This window comes from Chiloscyllium punctatum, chromosome 6, assembly GCF_047496795.1.
Source record: "Chiloscyllium punctatum isolate Juve2018m chromosome 6, sChiPun1.3, whole genome shotgun sequence".
NCBI lineage: Eukaryota > Metazoa > Chordata > Chondrichthyes > Orectolobiformes > Hemiscylliidae > Chiloscyllium > Chiloscyllium punctatum.
The window spans coordinates 52,953,787-52,978,080 of NC_092744.1; the positions used below are offsets into that span (position 1 = coordinate 52,953,787).

The window sequence follows — 24,294 nt, forward strand, 5'->3', positions numbered from 1 at the left end:
TTAAGATGCTCTCCATCCTGGCAAAAATCAGAAGCCAAATCATGAGTTACAAAACTGATTGCAAATACTCTGTGTGAAGTTACTCTTGGAAGGTTGGATTGAGGTACTGCTACCCTTGCCCTGAAGGCACTTATCTGTTCTAGTGAAATGTCTATATCAGTTGATGACAGTGACTATCCAAGGTAGTTTTCTCCTCATGTATTGGGAACTAGATTGCAAGCTGTGACTCTGGCTTTCAGATTGTCTTTGTAAGTAAGTTTGGGATGGCCAGTGCTGTGGATTCCTATGCTCAGCTGGCTTTGGAGCACTGTCTTTGGAGTCCATGAATCTTTAATATGAACCACAAGACTGACCACATTCTTTCATTGCTAGATACATAACACTTCGCAAGAATCTCAGTGTTAACATTCTATCCAGCCTATTTGATGTTGTAAATAGACACAGTTATGAGAATGGCATGCTTCTATTTAGTTGCTTTGTGAAATGCTGATAGATTGTCCAAGTCACGTATCCATAAAAACATGATACAAGAACCACTGCCTGGTGGACTTTGACTCTGTTAGGTGATAGTTGATTTATTCTATAACCTATTAGAGTCATAGAGATGTACAGCATGGAAACAGACCCTTCGGTCCAACCCATCCATGCTGACCAGATATCCCAACCCAATCTAGTCCCATCTGCTAGCACCCGGCCACTATTGATGTGGATACTCTAAGTATTGCATAATGTTTATACTGAATGGAGAGATGCATTGTTGATAGTGACTGATATAAGATATTACTTTCTTAAAACTTCTGAGGGTAGGACAAAGTGGTCAACAAGCAAATTTACACTGTCCAGACTATGTGCTATAAAAAAAGTCATCCATGTACACGAGTTTACTCACTATCTGTTCATTAATCTTTTAGCCAGCTTTGAGCCTTCAAAAGTTTGAAAGTTTCCTATATGTTCTGACGATACTGCAGGATTTGCAGTTGTATGTAATCAGCTAAATAGTAAATTCTAAAAGTACCATCTGCATCCAACAGGAAGCTTGGGATTGCAGAGTTTAACAATATGGTGGACTTCATAGAACATATGATTCCTGGAGAATGAGCACTCAAAGTAATAATTTGAAGAATTGTTATAGTCTAATGATTTCCTAAGCTTATGCATTTTCTTTTCTTACAAAGTCAAGCTTAAAGCTTTGGAGGTGGCCATTTGTGAATGTATCTAATTGAACCTAAAATGCATTATAACTGGTTATAAAGGACACCAGTTAATTGTACATGTGCACCACATATTACCATGCCCCAACTTTCCCTGGGTCTGATTTGGAAAATAATGAGCACCATCCTGGGTTATTTTCCTCCAGGTTTTCTGCAGCCAATTCATTATGAAAGCTGATGACATAATTCTGCACATTGTATTATAAGGAAACTAGAAAATTATGGAAATACACTTCAGGTAAGCAAATACCAGTCTAGAGGCAAAGAAACAATTTATGGTCTGACAAAGGGTTTACACAAAGCTGTTATAATATTTTCTTCCCCCTTTACAGATGGTGACACAGACTTTGAACATGCTTTTCCTTGTATTTTACTTCAAACTTCTAACATTTATAGATTTGTTTCCTTACCTTCAGAATAGTTAAAAAAAATTGTGGATGGTTTTTAACCATTAAGTGCAAAGCAAGTTGTGAGTACACTCATTCTAATTTGAAATCATTTAAATATTGGCAAACATATTTTCATAAAACACCTAGAAAAATTCCCATAAATAGTTGTGCACATTATATAGGTCGAACCATAACAAATACTGTATACACCCATTTAATAGTGTCTGAGCCATCAATGCTAGGATATCCTTTGAAACCCAAGTACTTAAATACACCTTGTTGGCACAAATGTTTTTTGTAAGTTAGAACATTCAGAACATGCAGCCCACTTGCTCACAGTCCTGTTACTCTAGTCCCTGATATGTCCATTGGTTGTGAGAATTTAAGCCCCAGTTGTCAGTCAGAACAAAACCACATGTTTATGTGTAAAAATATATTTGTCATTTCAAAATCAGCACTATGCTATTGTTTAGCCATAACTTCAAAGCCATCAGGGATTAAATGAAAATGCTCAACAAGGATGCCAAAATGAAAGAGAAGTGCTTTAATTCAGCATTGTAGACCTACATTAGTGTCAAAAAATTCAGCACTTACATATGTACAATATAGGAGCAGAAGTAGACCATTTGGCCCTTCAAGCTTATTGTGGTGTTTAATATAATTTTTATCTACACAAAACTTTTGACACCCCAGCCCAATAAAATCTACCCACTTCCACATTTAAAATAATCAATGAATGCATACCCTTACTGCATATTAAAGCAGAGAGTACTCCTCATCAGTATCTTAAGAGTGACACCAAATTTTAAAGTTAAAAAAAAAAAATCACACAACACCAGGTTTTTGATGAAGGGCTTATGCCCGAAATGTCAGTTCTCCTGCTCCTCAGATGCTGCCTGACCAGCTGTCCTTTTCCAGATTCTAGACGAGAGTGGTGCTGGAAAAGCACAGCAGTTCAGGCAGCATCCGAGGAGCAGGAAAATCGACGTTTCGGGCAAAAGCCCTTCATCAGGACTAGAGCTCTATTTTCCAGCACTCTAGTCTAGAATCTGGTTTCTGGCATCTACAGCCCTTGTTTTTATCTTGCTGTCCTTTTCCAATGCCACACTCTCAACACCAGATTATAGTCCAACAGGTTTATTTGGAAGCACCAGCTTTCGAAGTGCTGCTTCTTCATCAGGTACTGATGCTTCCAAAAAAACCTGTTGGACTAGAACCTGGTGCTGTGTGATTTTTAACTTTGTCCACCCCAGTCCAACACCAGCTCCCCCAAATCATGACCAAATTTTAAAGCAGTGTCCTCTAGTTCTGGGCTCACTACAAGAGGAAAATTCCTGTCCACATCCACTGGTCAAGAGTATTCAGGACCTTATACACTTCAATAAGTTCATCCTTTAGTATCCAAAACTGGAATGGAGCCCAGCCTGTCCAACCATCTGATAAGCAGCCTCCTCATTCCATGACCAACTTCCAATACAGTTATATCCTTCCTTGGGTAAAGAGACTATAACTGCTCATGTTGCAAGATGTGGTCTCATCAAAACCCTGTATAACTAAAACATATAAAAAGGGAATTTTTTTTTATTCATAGCTTATTACTCAAGTGAAACTGTAATAAAACATTCTGCAAGCAGAAATCTATATTTTAACATAGCACTTTTATATATTAACCAATGCCAGGTGAAAATATAAAGTTGCAAAATTGTGGGCCATAAAAGTTAGAAAAAAGTGGCTATAAACTTCAGCATGAAATGATGATTTACAGTGTCCTTGGAAATTGTTGTTTGAGAATGGACAAATAGCTTTGCACAATGCGTAATTACCCATTTTGGCTTATTTTATGTACACAACAAAATCCAAATGACATTTTGCTTGTATTGTTTAAGTTTAGAACAACAAAAGATTTGTAAACCAGACTGTCACACACGGACAGAACTTTTTCACAAGGCAGGATTTCCCACCATGCCATTCTACGCATCAGCAGGGAATGCATCTCCACCAATAAGGACGGTCTTGCAGACATTTGGCTGAAGACCGGGCTTCTGCCTCTCAGTCGAGTGTAAGCCTTGCCTCAGAGAGCTGCTGGCTAATCCGATTGGCCAACACTGTGTAGTTCTGATATGGAAAGGGGACGCCTAAAAAGGATAACGTGGTGGCCTTCACCACTCCTCCTAAACTACATCCAGCCTCAATACTGAGAACAGTAGTTAGCCATTAATAGTCTATCTAAGGACCTCAGTTGTGGCAAGGTCAGCTGAGCTAGCCTGTATCTTGGCTATTCTATTGAAATAGTGTGGATAGCTTGGAGTGAGAGATTTCTGGAACATTTCCTGGAAATATTGACATGAAATACAAATATATAAGAAAAAGGTTGGCACATAATTTTCACTTTATTTTTAAAACTACCATTGTAGCATTCTCAAGGGTATTACCAAAGGCTTCATAATTAAATAGTTTAGAATAAATATGGAACAATGTTCATTTATTTTATTTAAGAGATGAAACTGACAGTACAATAATAGTAATATATTGTGTAATACAGTCTTTTTCTACAAATTTTCTCTATTCTTTTACTTTAGCTACTTATGACAAAAATTTCCAGACTGTAGAAGTGCAATACACACCACTTATGAATGAAAAGCTGCTAAATGGGGCATTTCATCAGTGCAGAACTGTGCATCTACAAAGCTTCAAAATCATGTTCATTTGGATGAATATTTTCAGGGTGCATGACTCTTCCCATAAAGAGGATAGTACCTAGAACGGAAGAGGGAGAGGTCAGTCGTAGGTTAAGGTAGTTACAGTTATCCAGTTAATTTAATTTTTTCTAATAATGCATAGCTCTGGATTAATTTTATGATAGTACGTTAATTCCTAGACTGACAAACTAACAATTTGCTTGTTTTCACAATTTTTGGCAGTTTATATTTAGGGCTGTGCATTATTCATAATACAGAAAGATATATTTATTATGTAATATTAACAGTACAAAATGTGCCATTGATTTTTGCTAGTGATTTTAAAGAAGATTTGTAGCTCAGGTTGATGACAAGTATGTAAGTTAGCGCACTAAGCTGCAAGTTATTTTTCAGACATTTTGTCACCATACTAGGCAACATCATCAGTGAGAATCTCCAGTGAAGCGCTGGCGGTATGTCCTACCTCTTTATGTATAGGTCTTGATTTCTTAAGGTGGGTGACACAATTTCCGGTTCTTTTTTTTTCAAGGAAAGGTAGATGGGATCTAAGTCAATGTGTTCATTGATGGAGTTCTGGCTAGAATGCCATGCCCCTAAGAATTCTCATGTGTATCTTTGTTTCGCTTGTCCTAGGATGCGTGTGTTGTCCCAGTCAAAATGGTGTCCTTCCATGTCTGCATGTATTGAAACTAGTGATCATGGGTCGTGTTTGTTTGGTGGCTAGTTGATGTTCATGTATCCTGGTGGCAAGTTTCCTGTTTATTGTCCAATGTAGTGTTTTTTTAAACAGTTCTTGCATGTTATTTTGTAAATTAAGTTAGTTTTGCTGGTAGTATTTAATGGATCCTTTAGGTTCACTAGTCGCTGTTTAAGTGTGTTGGTAGGTTTATGGAATACCATGATGCCAAGGGGTCTAAGTAGTCTAAAAGTCATTGATCTTTGCTGTTAGTGTTGATACATTAGTATTAGGAAATTACCTGTCCTTTGATTTCTGATCAGAAAGAAAAATGGATGATCAGCAATGATCTGAGGAGTAAGGACCATCATTCTGCTAACAGCAATCATTTCTGCAAAGAACAAGTGCAAGCTAATTAGTTCCAGTGAAAATTAGCTGGTTTTGCATTCCTATTTTGGATTTGCCAATCCAAAGATGGGTTAGTAAATGAGATGGAAATGTTTAATCCAAATGTATGGAACTACCACAGCAACATTCGATCTAGTTCTTTTTAGAATAAATGACTGCATCTGAACATATAGCCATCTGTATATTTGTGACAGCTGTTAAGTGCATGTCATGGGCCAAAAGATAAGTCACACAAGTACAGATTCCACCACAGAACATCTTAGTATATCAAAGGCAACAAAATAACTTGCATAATGATAAATTAGTCAGCATATTTGTTACCAGTTCAATTCTTGATAATCAATAAAATAAACTACAACTCGATTAATCTTCATTTGAAACTGCTCCAAGCATAGTGTTTCAAGATGCCTAGGTAACTTGTGGATAAAAGGGAATGATTATCTCACAGTTGTGGAAGGTAACCAAAGATATGGAGTAGAATCTTTGGTTGTGAGCTTGGGGGTGGTAACAGCATGTAATTAGGTCAGATGGTTGCACACCCAAATCCCACTGGTTTCTCACCTCCGCATTGTTTTGGGTAATAAGGCGCATGGCTGACCGACCCATCCCATTGTTAGTCAAGGCCCTTAGGTGACCAACTAATAGCCTGCTGAGAACAAAATGCCTGCCCTTGCTTCCTACAATCCCCAGCTTGTGAAGCCCCACCCAACTACCCATTTATGGCCTAGATCTTCAACGATTATGGGATTCTGTTTAGGGGGTGGGAGAGGGAGCCCCTGACTGGCTGGAAGCTCTTACTAGTTGGAAAACATGCCCTCAGAATCACAATTTCAGAGGAAGGTCCATTGGTGGTTTGGCAAGTCGGAAAAAAAGCATTGCAAGTCTCTCACAAGTTGTAGAAGGTGTGACTCGACTATTAATGGTGCATTAAGCCACCTCATTATGAGTGTAATAGGCTACGGACACAGGAAGCAGAACAGCTTTAAATAAGACCTAATGTCGAGGTGTCCCTCATAGTCTCAGCAACAATATCTATCATAGCAATGTAATTTGTACTTCATCACTATCATGCAAAAAACTAGATCTTGCTTCAGACAAGAGTCTCTTCTTGATACATTACCAAGTGGCTTTTGTCCATCACATTAGACCAACTGGCCCTGTCGATCACCACCAGGAAAAAAAGAACAGTGGCAGCAAGTTTATCCAATGTTTCGTTTACCATGTTCAGCTATGGTGAGGATCCACCTTGCAACATTTTGGTGCCCCAGCAGGCAGACTAGACTCTTAATGTAACAAGATTCTGCCCATGACAAAAAGATGGGCTTTAAGCCTAAAATATTTAGGAACAGAATACCAGTGTATCTGGCTAAGCTGAGTCCAATGTTCTGCTGGTGATGTTGGGAGAAAGAGGAAATGAAGAGACTGGAGATATACAGACGGGATTGTAGGAAAAACTAGAAAAGCAAAGATCTGGTGCTGCAGTACACAGAGCGCTTAGCGTTTTGAATGAGTTAGTGTTCAATGTTTTGCCATTCTTATATTTCATTAATGTTTCAACATTACACATTTAGTTTATACATTTTGATACAAATATTTCAGGCAAGCTCGTGCATACATCTTAGTCAAGATTTCCTTCCTCTATCCCTTAGTTGATTATTGCTAAAAGCGGTGCCACTCTTTCTTATAAAGCAAAACATCAGAAGTTGGAAACATGAAATATGTTGAGATCCTCAAGTACAGATATAGAGTTACAACTGAAAGGTTAATTCTTACTTTCTCACAGTTGTTGCTTTGTTCAGTGTATCACAGAGTTAGCGAATACCTACTAGTCAATGGATTACTATTAATCTTCAATTTAATTATGGTTGGGGGACCAATTACCTTCTTGTCCCAATATTTATTCAAATAGGTTGCTGTTTCCTTGCTGATCTCATAGCTCTGACAGTTAAACTTCAGCCCATCATCTCAAAATCCTTTCATTTAACTTTGAAAACAAGCCCAGTCATAGAGACATTAGCGACATTTAAAAATGGCAAGCAGAGGATTGGATCTGCAGTTTGAATGGAGGGCAGCGGGGGAAAGGGACATTGGGGGTGAGATATTAGATTACAGTGTGGAAACAGGTCCTTCGGCCCAACAAGTCCACACCAACCCGCTGAAGCGCAACCCACCCAGATCTATTTACCCCTTTACCTAACACTACAGGCGATTTAGCATGGCCAATTCACCTAACCTGCACATTTTTGGACTGTGGGAGGAAACCGGAGCACCTGGAGGAAACCCACACAGACAGGGGGAGAATGTCTGTGTGGAGTTTGCACACACAAACTGAGGCGGGAATTGAACCCAGGTCTCTGGCGCTGTGAGGCAGCAGTGCTAACCACTGTGCCACCGTGCTGCCCATGTGCCACCGATATGAGTTCCCAAATGAGAAAATCCAAATTCAATGAGGACAATTCAACTCAAGTTTAAGTAATTTTGCTGAAACATCTACCTCAACTTGTGGTACAGGAGTTGTGAATCTTTAGAGGTTGTTAATGTTCTTAAGGGCAAATAGAGCATGTAATACTGTAAGGCTGTCATTTTAAAAAAATATTGGCTAACCATTTCAAAATTGAAAAGTACTGTCTGCAGGTGTCTGTTAGAGTTGAAAAAATGTTCTAATAATTTCAATTGTGGTTTGTTGATAATAAATACTGTTCATTAAGGGATTAACAACTTCCACACTCTAATCATAATGTGCATTGCAAGATCAAAATTTGATTGATGGCACAAAGAGGTTATTAAAGGATTAGATGTCTTTAATGTAGGATTAAGAAAAGGTTGTTTTTATAAAGGGACTAAGGACTTGGAGTATTCAAATGTATGGAACAGAATGAGGGGGTTAGTGGACTTACCATTTATCAAAACAATTGGGACTGAGTTCCTGAGAACCAAAATGTCTTTAAAAAGAACTTGTTCGGGAGATCCTGTGTCTGGAGCACTGGGCCTCTCCACAATTCCACATGAGGACCCAGCCCTCCCCTGACCTGAAATCATATTAATTGGAGCACTGTTTCCTGAGGATGATATGCCAAGCTCGTCATCTTGCGTGCAAATGTCTGGTCCTATATTATTATATTAGTTTGTAAGCTTGTGTTTACATGATGTAATTTTTTAATAAACTCTCTATCATTACACATTCTTGCAGGATAGGTATTCCTAGGTCTACACTAATACTTGGGCACAGCAAAGACCAGAAAATACAACAAAACAATGCACACTGTCAATGTCTGTAAATTAACCAATCCAATACTCATTTCTTTCACCTCAGTATTGTTTTATAATTAAAATTTATACATAATTAAGAAAACCAATGTGTGAATACGCTATTTTTCTTTAACATTTAAATAAACTTCTTAATGGTCAATTACCACAGTTTATGATGTCTCAGAAATATGGAATGGCAGTTCAAGTCATTTTAGATTTAAAAGTTTAATATATTGTGAATGTTTGAATGAATGAACAGTTACAATGATATCATTGCCATTCATTAGATAATAGGTGCATTGCAAGTGGAGGTCAGGTTTAGGTACAACAAAGTATACAAAACTGTATATGTAGTTTTACTTAAAGCTAAATTAGGATTTTAAATATTGTTCAGAAACTATAATTTATAAACTATAATTTATAAACTTCAAGAGATAAAAATTCATCAAGGGCACTGACGCAAGACGGGCAATATCATGCTGGCTGCCTATTATACCCAGAATCTGATAATCAGATCCATTACTGGCAATGGAACAGAACACAAGGTAATCTTAAATGCCCATTTTTCCACCAATGCTGGAGACAAAATTTTGTTCCATAATATCTATAAATATAATGAATAAAGATATTACACACTGGCACAGGGGACACAGAAGTAAATCAAAATGTGACAAGAAACCAGAGTTTTGATTCAAAGAATGTTAAATATATGAGACTCAATATTTATGAGCTTTACACAGCACAATACCTGAGGCTGCAGCTGCTTCGGAACCTTCTTCAGTCACCTCAATAAAAGATGTATGAATAGCTTTGGAAATATGCAAGTCCTTCTTTTCTGTAGTTTGGAAGAGAAAATGCTACATTTCACAAGCCAAGGAAACCATAAACATTGAAGTACACCTGTAAAACTGTACTACAACACTAAAGTAAAATACTGCAGATGCTGGGTGTCTGAAATAAACACACAAAAAAATACTGCAAATGCTTAGGTCAGGTAGCATCAGCGGAGAGAAGGAAAGTTAACATTTCTGATCAAAAGCCATAATAAAGGAAGATAGATGGGCATGTAATAAATGCTGAGCCAGTGGACAAATGCCTACACAGATTACACAGCTTACTTGCTATCCCTTATTCCACTCCACAGAGACATCTGCTGAATAATTCCAATTGTTCTACCCTCAATCAAAATGAATCCCGATGGCAAATTTAGTGAATTCACACTACTTTAATCATTATTGCCACTTAGACCATTCCAGAATGATGCTGGATTACAGAGTGACAGTGGAGAGCTCAGAATAAAGTAGTAGATCAATCAGTGGGCTGATTGCACTAAAGATGACTGTTTAGTACAACTTGATCCCATATGTGCATGCTAATCTTTATTTAGCTGTAAAATAATTAAAAAGTAAAGAGCAATTGGTGCTTTCTACTAATATAAAAGCAAGTTACTGTGGATGCTGGAAATCTGAAATAAAAACAGATAATGCTGGAGAAACTCAGTAGCTCAGGCAGCATCAGTGGAGAGAGAAACACAGTTAATATTTTGAGTCCAGTATGACTATTCTTCAGAGGCTGTCTGTGGTAATTCTTCAAGCTGCTTGACTGCTTTGTTTTCTTGATGATATCACCCCTGCTGGACATCAGGCATCCTCCTATGTTAATGTTGGAATGAAAGTGGAAAAAAAAAAGTGAAATCCATACTGCAGAAATTGCTTTGCTTTTTGTGGGCAGCTTCCTTTGATGTCAACAGCAAAGTTATTTAATTCATCATGGACCAGGATTCACTTCTGTGATAGGGAAGTTGGAGGAAATTAATTCTGGGGATTAGAGGCAGAACACTAGAAATCAGACACAGCAATAATTGTGAAGAGAGAAAACTCATTATATAGGGGGATGGCGGGGGAACGCAAAAGGATAGTGCATTGGGTTACTGTGGGACAGAGCACCGTCAATCAACACCCTGGCTTTGACAGAGGGCTAGTGCAGCAGGATGGTTGGCAGTGACTAAGCCATAGGGCTGGGGCTCGGGTCACACTGGCAGACAAAATCATTCAGAGGTGTGTCAGAATGTGTTGAAGTCCAGTTCAGACGGGCTCGACAGGAAATGCAAGGAAGAAAGGAACTTAGGGACTCGGAGGTGAGGGATGCCTTAATTACCAAGTAGAACCAGCAATTCACTGTGCCAAGCATGTCTTGTATTGCCTTCTATCCTCCTCTAAATTGAAATTAGGCAATGGAATTAGAAAAATGATGCAACCGCACTCTATACAGGTGGAATAAGTGGGTTTTCTTCCTGGTCCTCGCAGGTAGGTTTTACTTATGAGCAACGTGTGGCCCTTCAAGCGGAAACAGTGTTAACCAGACACTGACAGTACAGGTCGAAATTGTCCTTGACCATTGGTGTAACCATGCAGTGAATGCAGTGTCCAAGCGTGTAGGGTAAAAGTTCTGGTCACAAGCAATCTTGACCATGTCACTGCTCACTGCAGATTGAAGATGGTCATCTCTGCCAAGTAGAACTAATCACAGGCGACTTTAAAAGTGACAACTGTTGCTGCAGAACACAATCCAAGATCTCACAGGCTGACAAGGGCATAGAACTGATTTCCTTTCAACTTGAACTCTAAGTATTCACCAACATGCTCTTTAATGCAACTCTGCCTTTCTTAGGTGGTGTGAGCAGTCAGGGTGGAGGAACAGGAGATCGGGAATCCCACAGCTTTAACACTGTCCTACCGTATTTGCTGGGCTGCATTCATTAAAATAATGTCCCCATGTTAAAAGGTCCAAGTAGAGGCATTTTATGTCTTGCTGAACTGGGGACTACGCTAAACTGTCATTTGTGAGTCATGCAATTACTGACTAAGGATCTCATCTGTTTCTGATAATTCCCACATTGGGTTATTGGAGTCATGACCAATGGATCCAGCCAGAACAGTTTTATTGTTGCTATTACTGTGATGCAATGAAGGCACAGTGAATTTGAAGAGTAACAAATGTGTGGGAGAGTCAGACGGCTCAGGCCTAGCAATAACCTCTGAGAGCTGCCATACAGCCTTCATGTGAAGAAGTCACAACAGAAGGAATATGAAGATCCCTGCAGAATGCATAGGAGACCTAGAGGCTATCAACATTAATACCATTCCAGATGAGTGAGGCACTTTGTTTGCACATACTGCAGATGTCCTGGGATACTGTCACTATGATAACTGTTGGAGCAGGACCTGTATCCTGAAAGGATGGATGGCCATCTTATCCCAGTTCTATCAAGGTGAAAGCTGTGCTAATCTTTTACGCAACTGGCCGCTTCCAATGATCCACAAGGCACATCTGTGCAACCTCTTAACTCTTGACCAAAGGTATCAAGGTTGTTACAATGCAATTGGGTGCCAAATCACGCCTTGACCCTGTGACAAGGTCAGTGCTGCAGCCCAGGGAATAGGCTTTGCCAGCATAGTGCCCTATACCTGGGGAAAACCAGTTATAGACTGTGCACAGACTTTATCCACAGAAAATGGTTCAATTTCATCAATTAACAAGTCATTTATGATCATCAGTATCACATTTGAGAACACCATCCCAGGTATCCTGGGAGCTGCCACGCTGCCTATTTTTGAGAATTCCCATATTCGTGCTGAATGTCTTCCAAGGATAGTTACTGGGAGATAAGGTCTACCCTCTGTAACCATGGCTTGAGAGTGTTACACAACTCCATAACAGAGGCTGAACATAGATACAATGTAGCTAATTCTTCCACTAGGGCTGTCAGGGAACAGACAATAAGATATGGTGAAGAGGAGATTCTGATGCTCAGATAGGTCTGGGAGGGAGTCTTGCAAAATAGTCTAGACAGAGTGCACCACATAATCCTAGCATGCAGTACTGTATCAAACTGGAGTAGATAATGACGGGATGTGATGGAAGCTGAAGACCTGCGAGAGTGACAGCAAAATGGAGGTCAATCATGACAGAGCGCTGCAAGGGGAGGTACAAGCCAGACAGGTGGCAACTGACACCTGGTTCTGATAAATGTGAGCTGGGTGCAGTGATTGTTAATTTGCTGCTGTAAAAGGCAAGCAGCCAGTCTGTTCCCAGAAGCAAACACAGCTTCTCCTTGCTCACTTTGTTTCTTTGATGTTAGTGAATGAAAAATGAATATTCTGAACCGTATGAAAGCTTTCCACTGTGAACATTTGGACATCGAATGACGAGATGATGTTATGCCTCACTGGGAGACACTGAAAGAGTAGCCCTCTCAGTCAGGATTTAAGATGGGATAACTCTAAGCATAGATAGCCTATTAGCCTGGTTCTTATAGCTGCAGTGACTATTGATCAGACAGTGAATGATGAAAAGTAGTTTTACATTGACAGATGTGCACTTGTATTTGAAACACGTGTGTTCCTTTCTTATTGCTCTCAGCTCAATACTTAACTTGGTGTGTGCCGCAGCTTTAAAAATGGTGCCTGCACAGAGAATCCCAGAATGTGCCAGCAGTGATAAATAATCATATCAATAATAAGTGGAAGATAACATAAGGCGGGGTGCCACAGAATCATGGTGTACAGCCAATGAGGTGAGCTGTGGAGAATACCATGAGAAAACCTGCTAGAGTCCACAGAGCTAAAACTTTTTCATGAAACTCAATGAAAAGGACACAACTAAATTCTGGTCAAATCCAACCTTTAGCGTTCATACCAATATCATTGGTGTGCCAAAAAACATCTACACCACTGAGTACTTGATTATCTGCACATTAGAAAAATATAATTATCAAATGTCACAATCCAATTTTGGTGCTTTACTTGCAGAGATTTGTTCAAAAAGAAAGCCTGAGACCAGAGTATTGTCATGCCTATCCAGTACAGTCCGGATATCAAACTACTTAGAGAAAGAGTGGGCCTCTCTCTCCCTTTTCAGGTTAGTCGACATGGAGTAAATAAATTCCATGTGTGCACTGAGGTGAAATAAGTCTTTATCACTTGGTGCTCTGATTTCTTTTGAAACTTGGCAAGTGCTATTTGTGTTTGCCTGAGTGAAGTGTGACAGTGCATATTTGCTGAAGAGCAGCAGAGTACAACTGACTGAATAGACAGCATAGTCTAATAGCAACATGTCACTCACACAGGAAAATATGTATATTAGTTATCGTTAAAATTAAAATGCAGTGATCTGTAACTTCTAATGTTGTGCTGGAGTGCTGGGCTTCCAGGTAACAGCACTTTGTAACTTGTTTTCTAACACAAAATTCAAAATAGACATGATTAAAAGTAGGATTTGAACAACCCTGGTTAGCTGTTTTGCTCTCTCTCTCTCTCTCTCTCTCTCTCTCCTTCCTGTCTCTTTTTGACCAGGGTGTAACTGGCTGCCAAATTAGGTCATCTGCTCCTGTGTGTCCGGACCATGTTCATCCTTCATTTCAATATCCTCAGTGCACCCTGACAGCACCTGAAATATAAACCCTGCACATTGGGATAAATTTAAGGTGGAGCTGAACAACTAGACAAGACAACCAGAGTGGAAAATGAGACTTGCTCTGATTGACTAGAAAAGAAACAGTGTTCCAGCCATTAGGGGGTATAGATTTTAGAAGGATATTTGAAGTTCACCATGATAATGTTTAAATGCTGACTAATCCACATTTATCTTATAAACAGAAAAGTAAAAACAAAAACATTTCTCAAAGACACCAGTCTTTATTTCCAAAGTGCCATCAACTTGATACCATTGCACTATTTACCTTCAGAAGGAGGGTCACTGGACCTGAAACTTTAACTCTACTCTCTCTCCACAGATGCTGTCAGACCTGTTGAGTTTTTCAAGCAGTTTCTGATTTTATTTCTTAAAAAAAAACTCATTCCTCAAATATCATCCATTCACCCTAAAGACCAGTGCTGAAGGAAAGGGCTGCCCATCTACAGCATTAGAAGAAAGTTTCAAAGACTTGTTACCTCAGCTAGATTTAAACAGAATTTTATACGCATTGTAACAAGCTAATAAGAAATCTTTAAATGAGAAGAACTTTACTTACCAGTCATTGCTGAGAGGTCAGCCTCAACACCAAACATTTCAGAGATCCCCAGGCCTGCGAGAGCTTCCTTCAAATCAATATTCTGTGTCATTTTGAATCTAGCAACATAATTTTATTTGCATTGAAACAAGAATGAAAACAAGCAGGTTGGAATTACTTGTAAGCATTTCTTTTGCTTTAATTTTAAATGATATATCAATCTTTATAAAAGGAGAAAGGTTTCTCCTGTGGAGTTTAAAATGATTAATAATCTCATTTTTGTAAAGCAAAACCAATTGTTGCTGCTATATGCTGAATATGTTCCCCTTACACTGTAATTCCAAAATAATGATTTTAATAAAAACTTGTTTAAACACAGAGTTAGCATAAGTGGCATTCTCAACTGTACAAGAACATTTTCTTGTTTGATATGTGGTTGTATCCATTACAGAGGGGAAAACTTAACCTTCTTTTGGGAAATAAGGCATGGTGAGTGACTGAGGTGTCAGTGGGGGAACACTTTGGGGCCAGTGACCATAATTCTGTTATTTCTAAAATATTTATGGAAAAGGATAGACCTGATCTAAATGTTAAAGTTCTATATTGGAATAAGGCTAATTTTGACAGTATTAAAGGAAGAACTTTCAAAACGTTGATTGGAAGAGGTTGTTCAGAGGTAAAAGGGATGATTGGAAAGTGGGAGGTTTTCAAAAATGAGATAACAAGGGTCCAGAGGCAGTACGTTCCTGTTAGTGTGAAAGGCAAGGTTGGTTGGTGTAGAGAATGCTGGATGACTAGAGAAACCGAGGCTCTGGTCAAGAAAAAGGAGACATATGACAGGCTGGGATCGAGTGAAACCCTCAGAGTATAAAGGCAGTAGGAGTGTGCTTAAAAGGGAAATCAGGAATGCAAAAAGGGGACATGAGGTAGCTTTGGCAAATAGGGTTAAAGAGAATCTAAGGAGATTTTACAAATACATTAAGGACAAAACAGTAACTAGTGACAGAATAGGGCTCTATAAAAATCAACAAAGCTGTCTATGTGTGGACATGTAGGAGATGGGTGAGATACTAAACAAATGTTTCCTGTCAGTATTTACGGTGGAAAATATATGGAATCTAAAGAACTTAGAGGAATAAATAGTAACATCTGGAAAAGTGCCCATATTACACAGAAGGTTGTGCTGGTTAAGAAGGTTATCTTAAAATGTATAAAAGGTGGATACATCTCGGAGACCTTTTCAGCAAAATCCCAGAACTTTATGGGAAGCCAGGGAAGTGATTGCTGAGCCCCTTGCAGAGATTTTTGTATCCTCAATAGCCACAAGTGAGATGTTGGAAGACTGGAGGGTGGCTAATGTGGTGCCACTGTTTAAGAGAGGTGGTAAGGAAAAACCAGAAAACTTTACATCGGTGAACCTGATGTCAGTGATGAGCAAGTTATTGGAAGGGATTCTGAGGGCCAGGATTTACATGTATTTAGAAAGGCAAGGACTGATTAGAGATAGTCAATATAGTTTTGTGTGTGGGAAATTGTATCTCATTAATTTGAGTTTTTTGAAGAAGTAACCAAGAAGGTTGATAAGGGCAGAGTGGTAGATGCTGCCTTGTTGAAGTCCATATAGACATTCGATAAGATTCAGCATGGTAGACTGGTTAGCAAGGTTAGATCAAATGGAATCCAGGGAGAGCTAGTCATTTGGATACAGCATTGGCTCGAAGGTAGGCGAAGGTGGCGGAGGAGGATTGTCTTTTGGCTTAGAGGCCTGTGACCAGTGGTGGATTGGTGCTGGGTCCTCTGCTTTTTGTTATTTATATAAATGATTTGGATGCAAATTTAGGAGAAATCATTAGTAAGTTTGCAGTTTACACCAAAATTGGTGGAGTAGTGGACAGTGAAGATCATCTCATTCCAAGGGACCTTGATCAGATGCACTGACAAGTGGCAGATGGAGTTTAATTTAGATAAATGGAAGGTTCTGAACTTGCTAAGGTCAATCAGGGCAGGCTTTATACACTAAACTGTAAGGTCCTGGAGAGTGGTGTTGAACAAAGAGAGCTTGGGGTGTAGTTTCATAGTTCCTTTGAAAGTGGAGTTTCAGGTAGACAGAATAGTGAAGGTGGTGCTTGGTACGCTTGCCTTTCTTACCCAGTGCGTTGAGGAGAGGAATTGGGATGTCATGTTGCAGCTATACTGGATATGAGTTGGGCCACTTTTGGAATACTGTGTTCCATTTTGGTCTCCCTGCTATAGTAAAGATGTTGTGAAACTTGAATGGGTTCAGGAAAGATTTTCAAGGATGTTACGAGGTTTGGAAGGTTTTAGCTATGGAGAAAGGCTGAAGAGGCCAGGGCTATTTTCCCTGGAACATATGAGGCTGAGGGGTGATCTTGTTGAGGTTTATAAAATCATGAGGGCCATGTATAGAGTGAATAACCAAAAAGTCTTTTTCCCCAAGGTTGGGAAGCCCAAAACTAGAGGGCATAAATTTAAGGTGGGAAGGGTAAGATTTAAAAGGGACCTAAGGAGCAATGTTTTTCAGACAGAGGGTGGTGCTTGTACAGAATAAGCTGCCAGATGAAGTGGTAGAGGTTGGTACAATTACATTTAAAAGGCATGTGAATGGGTATATGAGTAGGAATGCTTTAGAGGGATAGAGGCCAAAGGCTGGCAAGTGAGACTAGATTTATTTAGAATATCTGGTTAGCAAGGACGAATTGGACAAAAGAATCTGTTTCCATGCTGTAATTCTCTATGATTTTATGACTTTGCTATTCTGCTCAAGAACATTCATAGAGCTGTGCAAGATCCATAACTGATTGGAGTTACAAAGATGCTTTATTCTTAATATTGTTTTGAAGTTAAGTTTTGAAGGTCGTGCAAAATACATTTATTTCAAGTTTGGTGGAAATATCTGAAGTTGTTTCTTGAAAAGAGGTCAGCGAAGATCCACATATCAATTTTTAAAAAATAAGACTTCTGAGAATTCACATGCCTGGGTAGTACAGCTTGCTTTACAGCTTGCCAGGGCTGGTCTGAACAGTGATTATCCTGGAGTGGACCTTGTTTTACATGGTTCAGTTGGAGGCAAGCCTGTTAAAAACCAGCTGAGTTGGAGGAGGGCTTGCTAAGAACAAGGCTCCTAGCTAATATCTCTCACATCTGAAAAGAAAACCTTCCTGTTGAGTTCATAAGTACTCAGTAGAAACTGTGAGATTCTCAAAATAAAGAATATAACATTATATGTTACGTAATTGCTGCAAGAAAACCCAAATGGACTTTTAACATTAAATACTGTTATCTGCGATCACTGAATTTTCCCCAAACACATATGTTACTTTCTAATATTAAAATTACTTATCATATTATAGAAATGAAAATAGATTCTAATAGGCATCGTTCCCCAAACAAGAAAATTCCTCCAACCTTGGCAAATATACTTCAACCTTCTGCTTCTTTACTGAGCTTGCCCATTCGTTAATTAGTTGGGTTTTGATAAGTGGTTCCAAGGTAGCCAGCTGTACTTCTTGTCTTGGAAGAACAATCATCATACTCATCTCGTCACCAATGTAAGGCATTTCTAAAACTTGGTACACTCCTCCTGCCTCATTCGAGCCATCACTGAATTCACCTAAAAAGAAAGTTGTATTTATAAAGATAGTACAACCTTGGGATGTCACAAAATACTTTACAGTCAAAAAAGTATTTTTTGATGTGTAGTCTCCGTTGCAATTTTGGGTACACAGCAGCCAACATGGACACAGCAAGCTTCCACAAACCACACCGAGATGATCACCAGTTTATTGGCTTTAATAGTATTGGTTGAAGTACAAGTACAAGGGATACCTTCAAATTCTTTATGGAAATAATGAAATGGGAACTTGCATTCAAATAAAGACAGAGGTGAAGTCTTTATTTTAAATTGCAGCTATTTGAACAATGTTTCTTCTGATAAATCAGCATTCCCAAGCTTTACAGTGCAGGTCTAATATTCATGGTCAAATCTTTGGAGTTGGCATTGAACCCATTAGCTTCTGATTTAGAAGTGAACTAGCTGTGCCCCAGCTGACACTACACATTGGAGTAGAATTATAAATGATGATATATCAAATGAGTATATTGGCTTTCAGCATGTCTCTGTACACTGCTGAATGCTTTAGTTAAAATATCTCGGCTATTGTGTAGTTATAACATAGAATATCAACTGATTGTGCTCAAAAAGGCTAAGGAAACAAAGGAATACTGTTCTGGAACAAGTTTAACCTTTATTTCAAATGCCACGTCAAATGAATGAAAAAGGTCAATTTTAATTAACTGTGTAACGAAGCTAAATATTTGCAAACCATAATTGAAATCTCCTTGTTGGTACATCATAGCTATCTGGATTTCACTTTCATCATCTTTGGTAAACTGAAATGTGTGCGTATTCTCTCCTCTGAATTCAGACTTCCAGTTTCCTTTAAAGTAAATTGCATTAACAAGAACTAGACGAGTTAAAGCATCCAAGTCCTTTGGCGATAAAAGATTTGGTATCTTATCTGAGCAAAAAAAGAAGAAAATATGCAAGTACATTATTTCACAGAGATACAAATCACAATTGGATTTATATAATCAGCAAAATTCACTACACACTTAGCAGAATTATTCATGACCGGTTTGTGAATGTAGCTACTATTAGCACTCAAAAGCAAACATACACACCTCTCTCCTTCGTGCATGGGGATTATAATTAATAGAGATTGATAATAAGGATCTAAAAGGAGGAAATTGCTTACAGTCTGGAGCAGATAGGTTACGGAATTGAGCAAACACATAACTGTTGAACTGTGAGGTGATTCATTTTGGGAAGGCAGATGGGAATAATGCACTAAATAGTAAATAAGTAAAACAAGAGAATGCCTTTTGAGTCAGTCACACAAATCTTGAAATGATTGGGTGAAGATAAACTGCAACAAAAAAGTGTCTTTTTTTTTAATGGAAATGCTCATGATAATGCTTATGTCCATAAGCAGTATCAAAATGTTGGAATGTTGAACTGGATTGGGAGCACTACATCAGGTAAGCATGCAGAAAATATTTATTTAATATTGACTAAAGAAACTGGCCTTTTATCCAAGAAGAAGGAACAATGTTTGAGGTGTAATTTAATAGAATGGATCAAAATTACGTTATACTTTTAGGAGATAAAAAGGAAAGAATTATTTTCACTGGTCAATGCTGCAGAGAGCACAATTTCATAAGTGTCACTAAACAAAGATATTAGAAAATCTATATCAAGCAAAGGGATCCTAGGATATAAAATGTTTTCCTAGAAACAGTAGTACTTGCAGCATCTAAAAATCTTTCAGAAGGAAAAATGAACTCTCAATAGAAAAAAAAATATAAAATGAAGATTTCAAAAGGAAAAATTGGAAAGAGACAGGAAGGCAACAATAGCTAATTTTTGTGCACCATATATTTTGTAGCAGGCCCCAAGGAGCTTCATAGGGTTTTTGAGAAACAAGATGTGACATTTACCAAAGTAAAGAGATTTTAGGGCAGATGATGAAAAGTTTGATGTAATTTTTAAAAATAAAATTATTCATGAGATGCAAGCTTTGCTGGCCCAGCAGATATTTATTGCCCTTCCTTAGATACACTTGAAAACATGGTGGTGAGCTGCCTACTTAAACCATTGCAGTCCATTTGCTATAAGTATATCCACAGTGCTGTCAGCAAGGGAGTTCCAGGATTTTCATCCAACAACACTGAAGGATGAGCGATATATTTCCAAGCCTGGATGGCAAGTGTCTTGGATGGAAACTTGTAGGTTCTGGTGTTCTAGATAGTGGCGGTTGTAAATTTTGAGTCTTCGTGAATTTTTGTAGTGTATCTGATAGGTAGTAACAGCAGTGTGTACCGAGTGTTGGTGGAGGGAGTGAATGCTTGTGGTTGTGGTGCTAAAACAGCAGGCTTTATCCCACATGGTGGCAAGATCTTGAATATTATCAGAGCTGCACAACAAAACAAGTAGGGAATATTCCATCAAACGTCTGAGTTGTACATTGCAGACGGTAGACAGGCATGGGGAGTCAAGAGGCAAGTTACTACTTACTACAGGATACCAAGCCTTTGATCTGCTCTTGTAACCACAGTATTTATATCACTATTCCAGTTCAATTTCTGGTCAATGGTAATCCCCAAGATGTTGATAGTAGAGTATTCAGTGATGTTCAAGGGGAAATTGTTAAATTCTCTGTCATTGTATGACATGAATGTGACTTGCTATTTCTCAGGAGAAAGTGAGGACCGCAGATGCTTGAGATCAGAGTTGAAGAGTGTTGTGCTGGAAAAGCACAGCCAGTCAGGCAGCATCTAAGAAGCAAGGGAGTTGATGTTTTGGTCATAAGCCCTTCATCAGGAATCTATTTCTCAGCCAAAACCTAGATTTTATTCAGAAGTTTCTGCATATGGATAAGAACTGTTTCATTGTCTAAGGAGTCACAAATGGTACTGAACATTCTGCAACCATCAGCTAACATCCCCATTCTGACCTTATGACACTGCATTGCTGAAGCAGCAGAAGGTGGTTGGGCAGAGGATACTAGCCTCAGGAAATCCTGCAGAGGTATTCTGGAGCAGAGATGACTGACCCGAGCAACAACAATCATTTCTTTATGCTACGGATGATTGTATGCAGCAAAGACTTTTTCTCAGGATTCCCATTGACACATTTTTCTTGGGCTCATTCTGATGTCACACTCAGTCAAATGAAGCCTCAATGTCAAGGGTACTTGGTCTTGTCTAACCTCTGGAATTCAGCTCTTTTGTTTGTGTTTAAACCAAGGTTGTAATGAGGTCAGGAGCAGACTACCTTGGATAACACAAACTGAGCATCTGTGAGCATGTTGTTATTGCACAGTAACTGCTGCTTGCTAGCACTGTTGATTACCCCTTCTGACTTGACTGATGATCAAGAGTAGACTGATGGGGTGGTAATTGGCTGGATTGGATTTGTACAAGGAGCATCAAAACAGGAGCATGGAGAGGTGAAGGGAAGGAATTCCAAAGCATATGGCGTTGGTAACTGAAGGCATGGCCATCAAAGCTGCAGCAATTAAAATAAGGGATGCTTAAGAGGACACAGCATATCCAAGGGGTTTGAGAGAGTTGAAGGCATTACAAAGATAGAGAAGGGGCATGCCTTGGAGCAATGAGTTGAAGTAAATGTATTGCTTAGAATGTGGGCTAGTTCAAAGTCAACGAGCAGAGGAATGATGGGTAAACAGACTTTGGGGAGCACAACTTTAGTTTGTATCAAGTTTATGAAAAACAGAATGTGGAAGACCACAAAGGGAGCATTGGAATAATCAGTTCTAGAGGTAGCAAAGACATAAGGTGAGAGTTTCAGTATTTGGCTGAGGCAGGTTGTAACCAATTGATTGTATGGTGATGGAAATAGTCTTACAGTCTTATGGATGGCATGGGCATAGAATCAGAAGCTTATAAAATGGGGTCAGAAATGACACTGAATTTGTCAACAAACTTGTTCGTGCTCAGACAGTTGCCAGAGAGAGAAATAGAACCAGTAGGCAGTGAATGGAGTTTTTAAACAGTGACCAGATAGAGACTGTGGTGGGGAACAAAGACCAGGTTCGAGGAAAATTCTGCTCATTCAATACTCAATTTCAAACAAGTTGCTGGTATTTTACTGACAGCAGAACAATCAAGGAGTAGTAGAGAGGTAGAACTGGATATCATTTTGTACATGCTGAAACAGGATGGAGCCAAAGATAGATTCTTGGGAGACACCAGAGGTAACTGTGTAAGTGGATAAGAAACCGCTTAAAATGATACTCCAGCTACAATTAGATAGAAAAAAGAATGGGAGCAAAGGAATGCTGTCTCATCCAGTTGGTTGATGGAGGAGAGACATTTAGGGGATGAGGAAGGGAAGTTTAGTGGTCAGGTGGGAATAGGTGTGTCTTGCAGACAAATTGAGAAGGTAAGAGGGAAAACTGGAGAAAGATGCAAGTTCACAGATTGGACAGAGCTGAAGTTGGAATAAAATCAGGAAATGCTGCTGAAGTTCAGTAGGTCTGGTAGCATCTGTTGAGAAACAGAAAAAAGTCAACCTTTTGAGTTCAGTTTCACTCTTCTTCAGAGTAGATAGCAATTTATATTATGATTTTAGAGTCATCGGGTTACAGAGTCATACAGCATGGAAACAGGCCCTTCCACTCAGCTTATCCATGCCAACCTGATATCCTAAACTGAACTAGTTTGATTTGCATGCATTTGGCCCATATTCTTCTAAACCTTTCCTATTTATGTACCTGTCCAAACATCTTTTAAAATGTTGTAATTGTACCTGCCTCTATCACTTCCTCATTCCATACACTTGGGTCCCTTTTAAATCTTTCCCCTCTCACTTTAAACTTATGCCCTCTAGTTTTGGACTCCCCTACCCTGGGAAAAAGATCTTGGCTCGATAAGGCCTTGAGTTGAAAAATGTGGTGCTAGAAAAACACAGCAGGCTAGGCAGCATCCGAGGAGCAGGAGAATCGACGTTTCGGGCATAAGCCCTTCTTCAGGAATGAGGCTGGTGTGCCAAGCGGGCTGAGATAAAAAGGTAGGGAGGAGGGAATTTGGGAGAGAGGCACTGGGAATATGATAGGTGGAAGGAGGTGAGGGGGAGGGTGAGGGTGATAGGCCGGAGAGGGGGTGGGGGCAGAGAGGTCGGGAAGATGATTGCAGGTCAAGAGGGCGGTGCTGAATCCGAGGGCTGGGACTGAGATAAGGTGGGGGGGGGGGTGGAGGGGAAATGAGGAAGCTGGAGAAATCTACATTCATCCCGTGTGGTTGGAGGGTTCCTAGGCGGAAGATGAGGCGCTCTTCCTCCAGACATCATGTGGCCAGGGTCTGGCGATGGAGAAGGCCAAGGAGCTGCATGTCATTGGCGGAGTGGGAGGGGGAGTTAAAGTGTTCAGCTCCAGGGTGGTTGGGTTGGTTGGTGTGGATGTCCCAGAGGTGTTCCCTGAAACGTTCCGCAAGTAGGCAGCCTGTCTCCCCAATGTAGAGGTGCTTAATGTAGGATAGAAGTTCGGCACAGCATCGTGGGCCAAAGGGCCTGTTATGTGCTGTATTGTTCTATGTTCTAGGAGACCACATCGGGTGCAGCGGATACAGTAAATGATGTGTGGGGAGGTGCAGGTGAATTTGCGACGGATATGGAAGGATCCATTGGGGCCTTGGAGGGAGGTTGGGGGGGGGGGGGGGGGGGGGGAAAAAAGAGGTGTGGGCGCAAGTTTTGCACTTCCTGCGGTTGCAGGGGAAGGTGCTGGGAGTGGAGGTCGGGTTGGTGGGGGGGTATGGACCTGACGAGGGATTCGTGGAGGGAATGGTCTATCCTGATGCTGATAGGGGTGGAGAGGGAAATATATTCCTGGTGGTGGGATCTGCTGTTTTACCAGCACCAGCACCACCAGTACTCCAGCATCTGCAGTCCTCACTCTCCCCTCCTCTATAAGGCCTTGGCACAGCCTCCAATGCTCCAGGGGAAAAAATGTCCAGCCTCTCCCTATAACTCAGTCCTCCAGTCTGAACATTAACCTTGTAACTATTTTCCGTACCCTTTCTAGTTTAATAACATCTTTACTGTAGCACAGCAATC

General features: G+C 39.7%; 1 protein-coding gene across 2 annotated transcripts in view; it reads right to left on the reverse strand.

Annotated features, from left to right (window-relative positions):
• Positions 1-2,551: 2,551 nt before the first annotated feature.
• Positions 2,552-24,294, reverse strand: part of serpini1 (serpin peptidase inhibitor, clade I (neuroserpin), member 1) — a 33,917-nt gene continuing 12,174 nt past the window's right edge. The window contains exons 4-9 of one of the 2 annotated variants that reach the window (XM_072572676.1): positions 18,986-19,180; positions 18,069-18,273; positions 14,664-14,761; positions 9,381-9,467; positions 5,277-5,366; positions 2,552-4,357 (exon numbers count right to left, since the gene is read on the reverse strand). In XM_072572676.1, coding sequence (XP_072428777.1) covers positions 4,281-4,357; positions 5,277-5,366; positions 9,381-9,467; positions 14,664-14,761; positions 18,069-18,273; positions 18,986-19,180 — 752 coding nt within the window. In that variant the 3' untranslated portion in view covers positions 2,552-4,280. The remainder of the gene's footprint in view (positions 4,358-5,276; positions 5,367-9,380; positions 9,468-14,663; positions 14,762-18,068; positions 18,274-18,985; positions 19,181-24,294) is intronic. The other variant, XM_072572675.1, reaches the window with a different exon arrangement.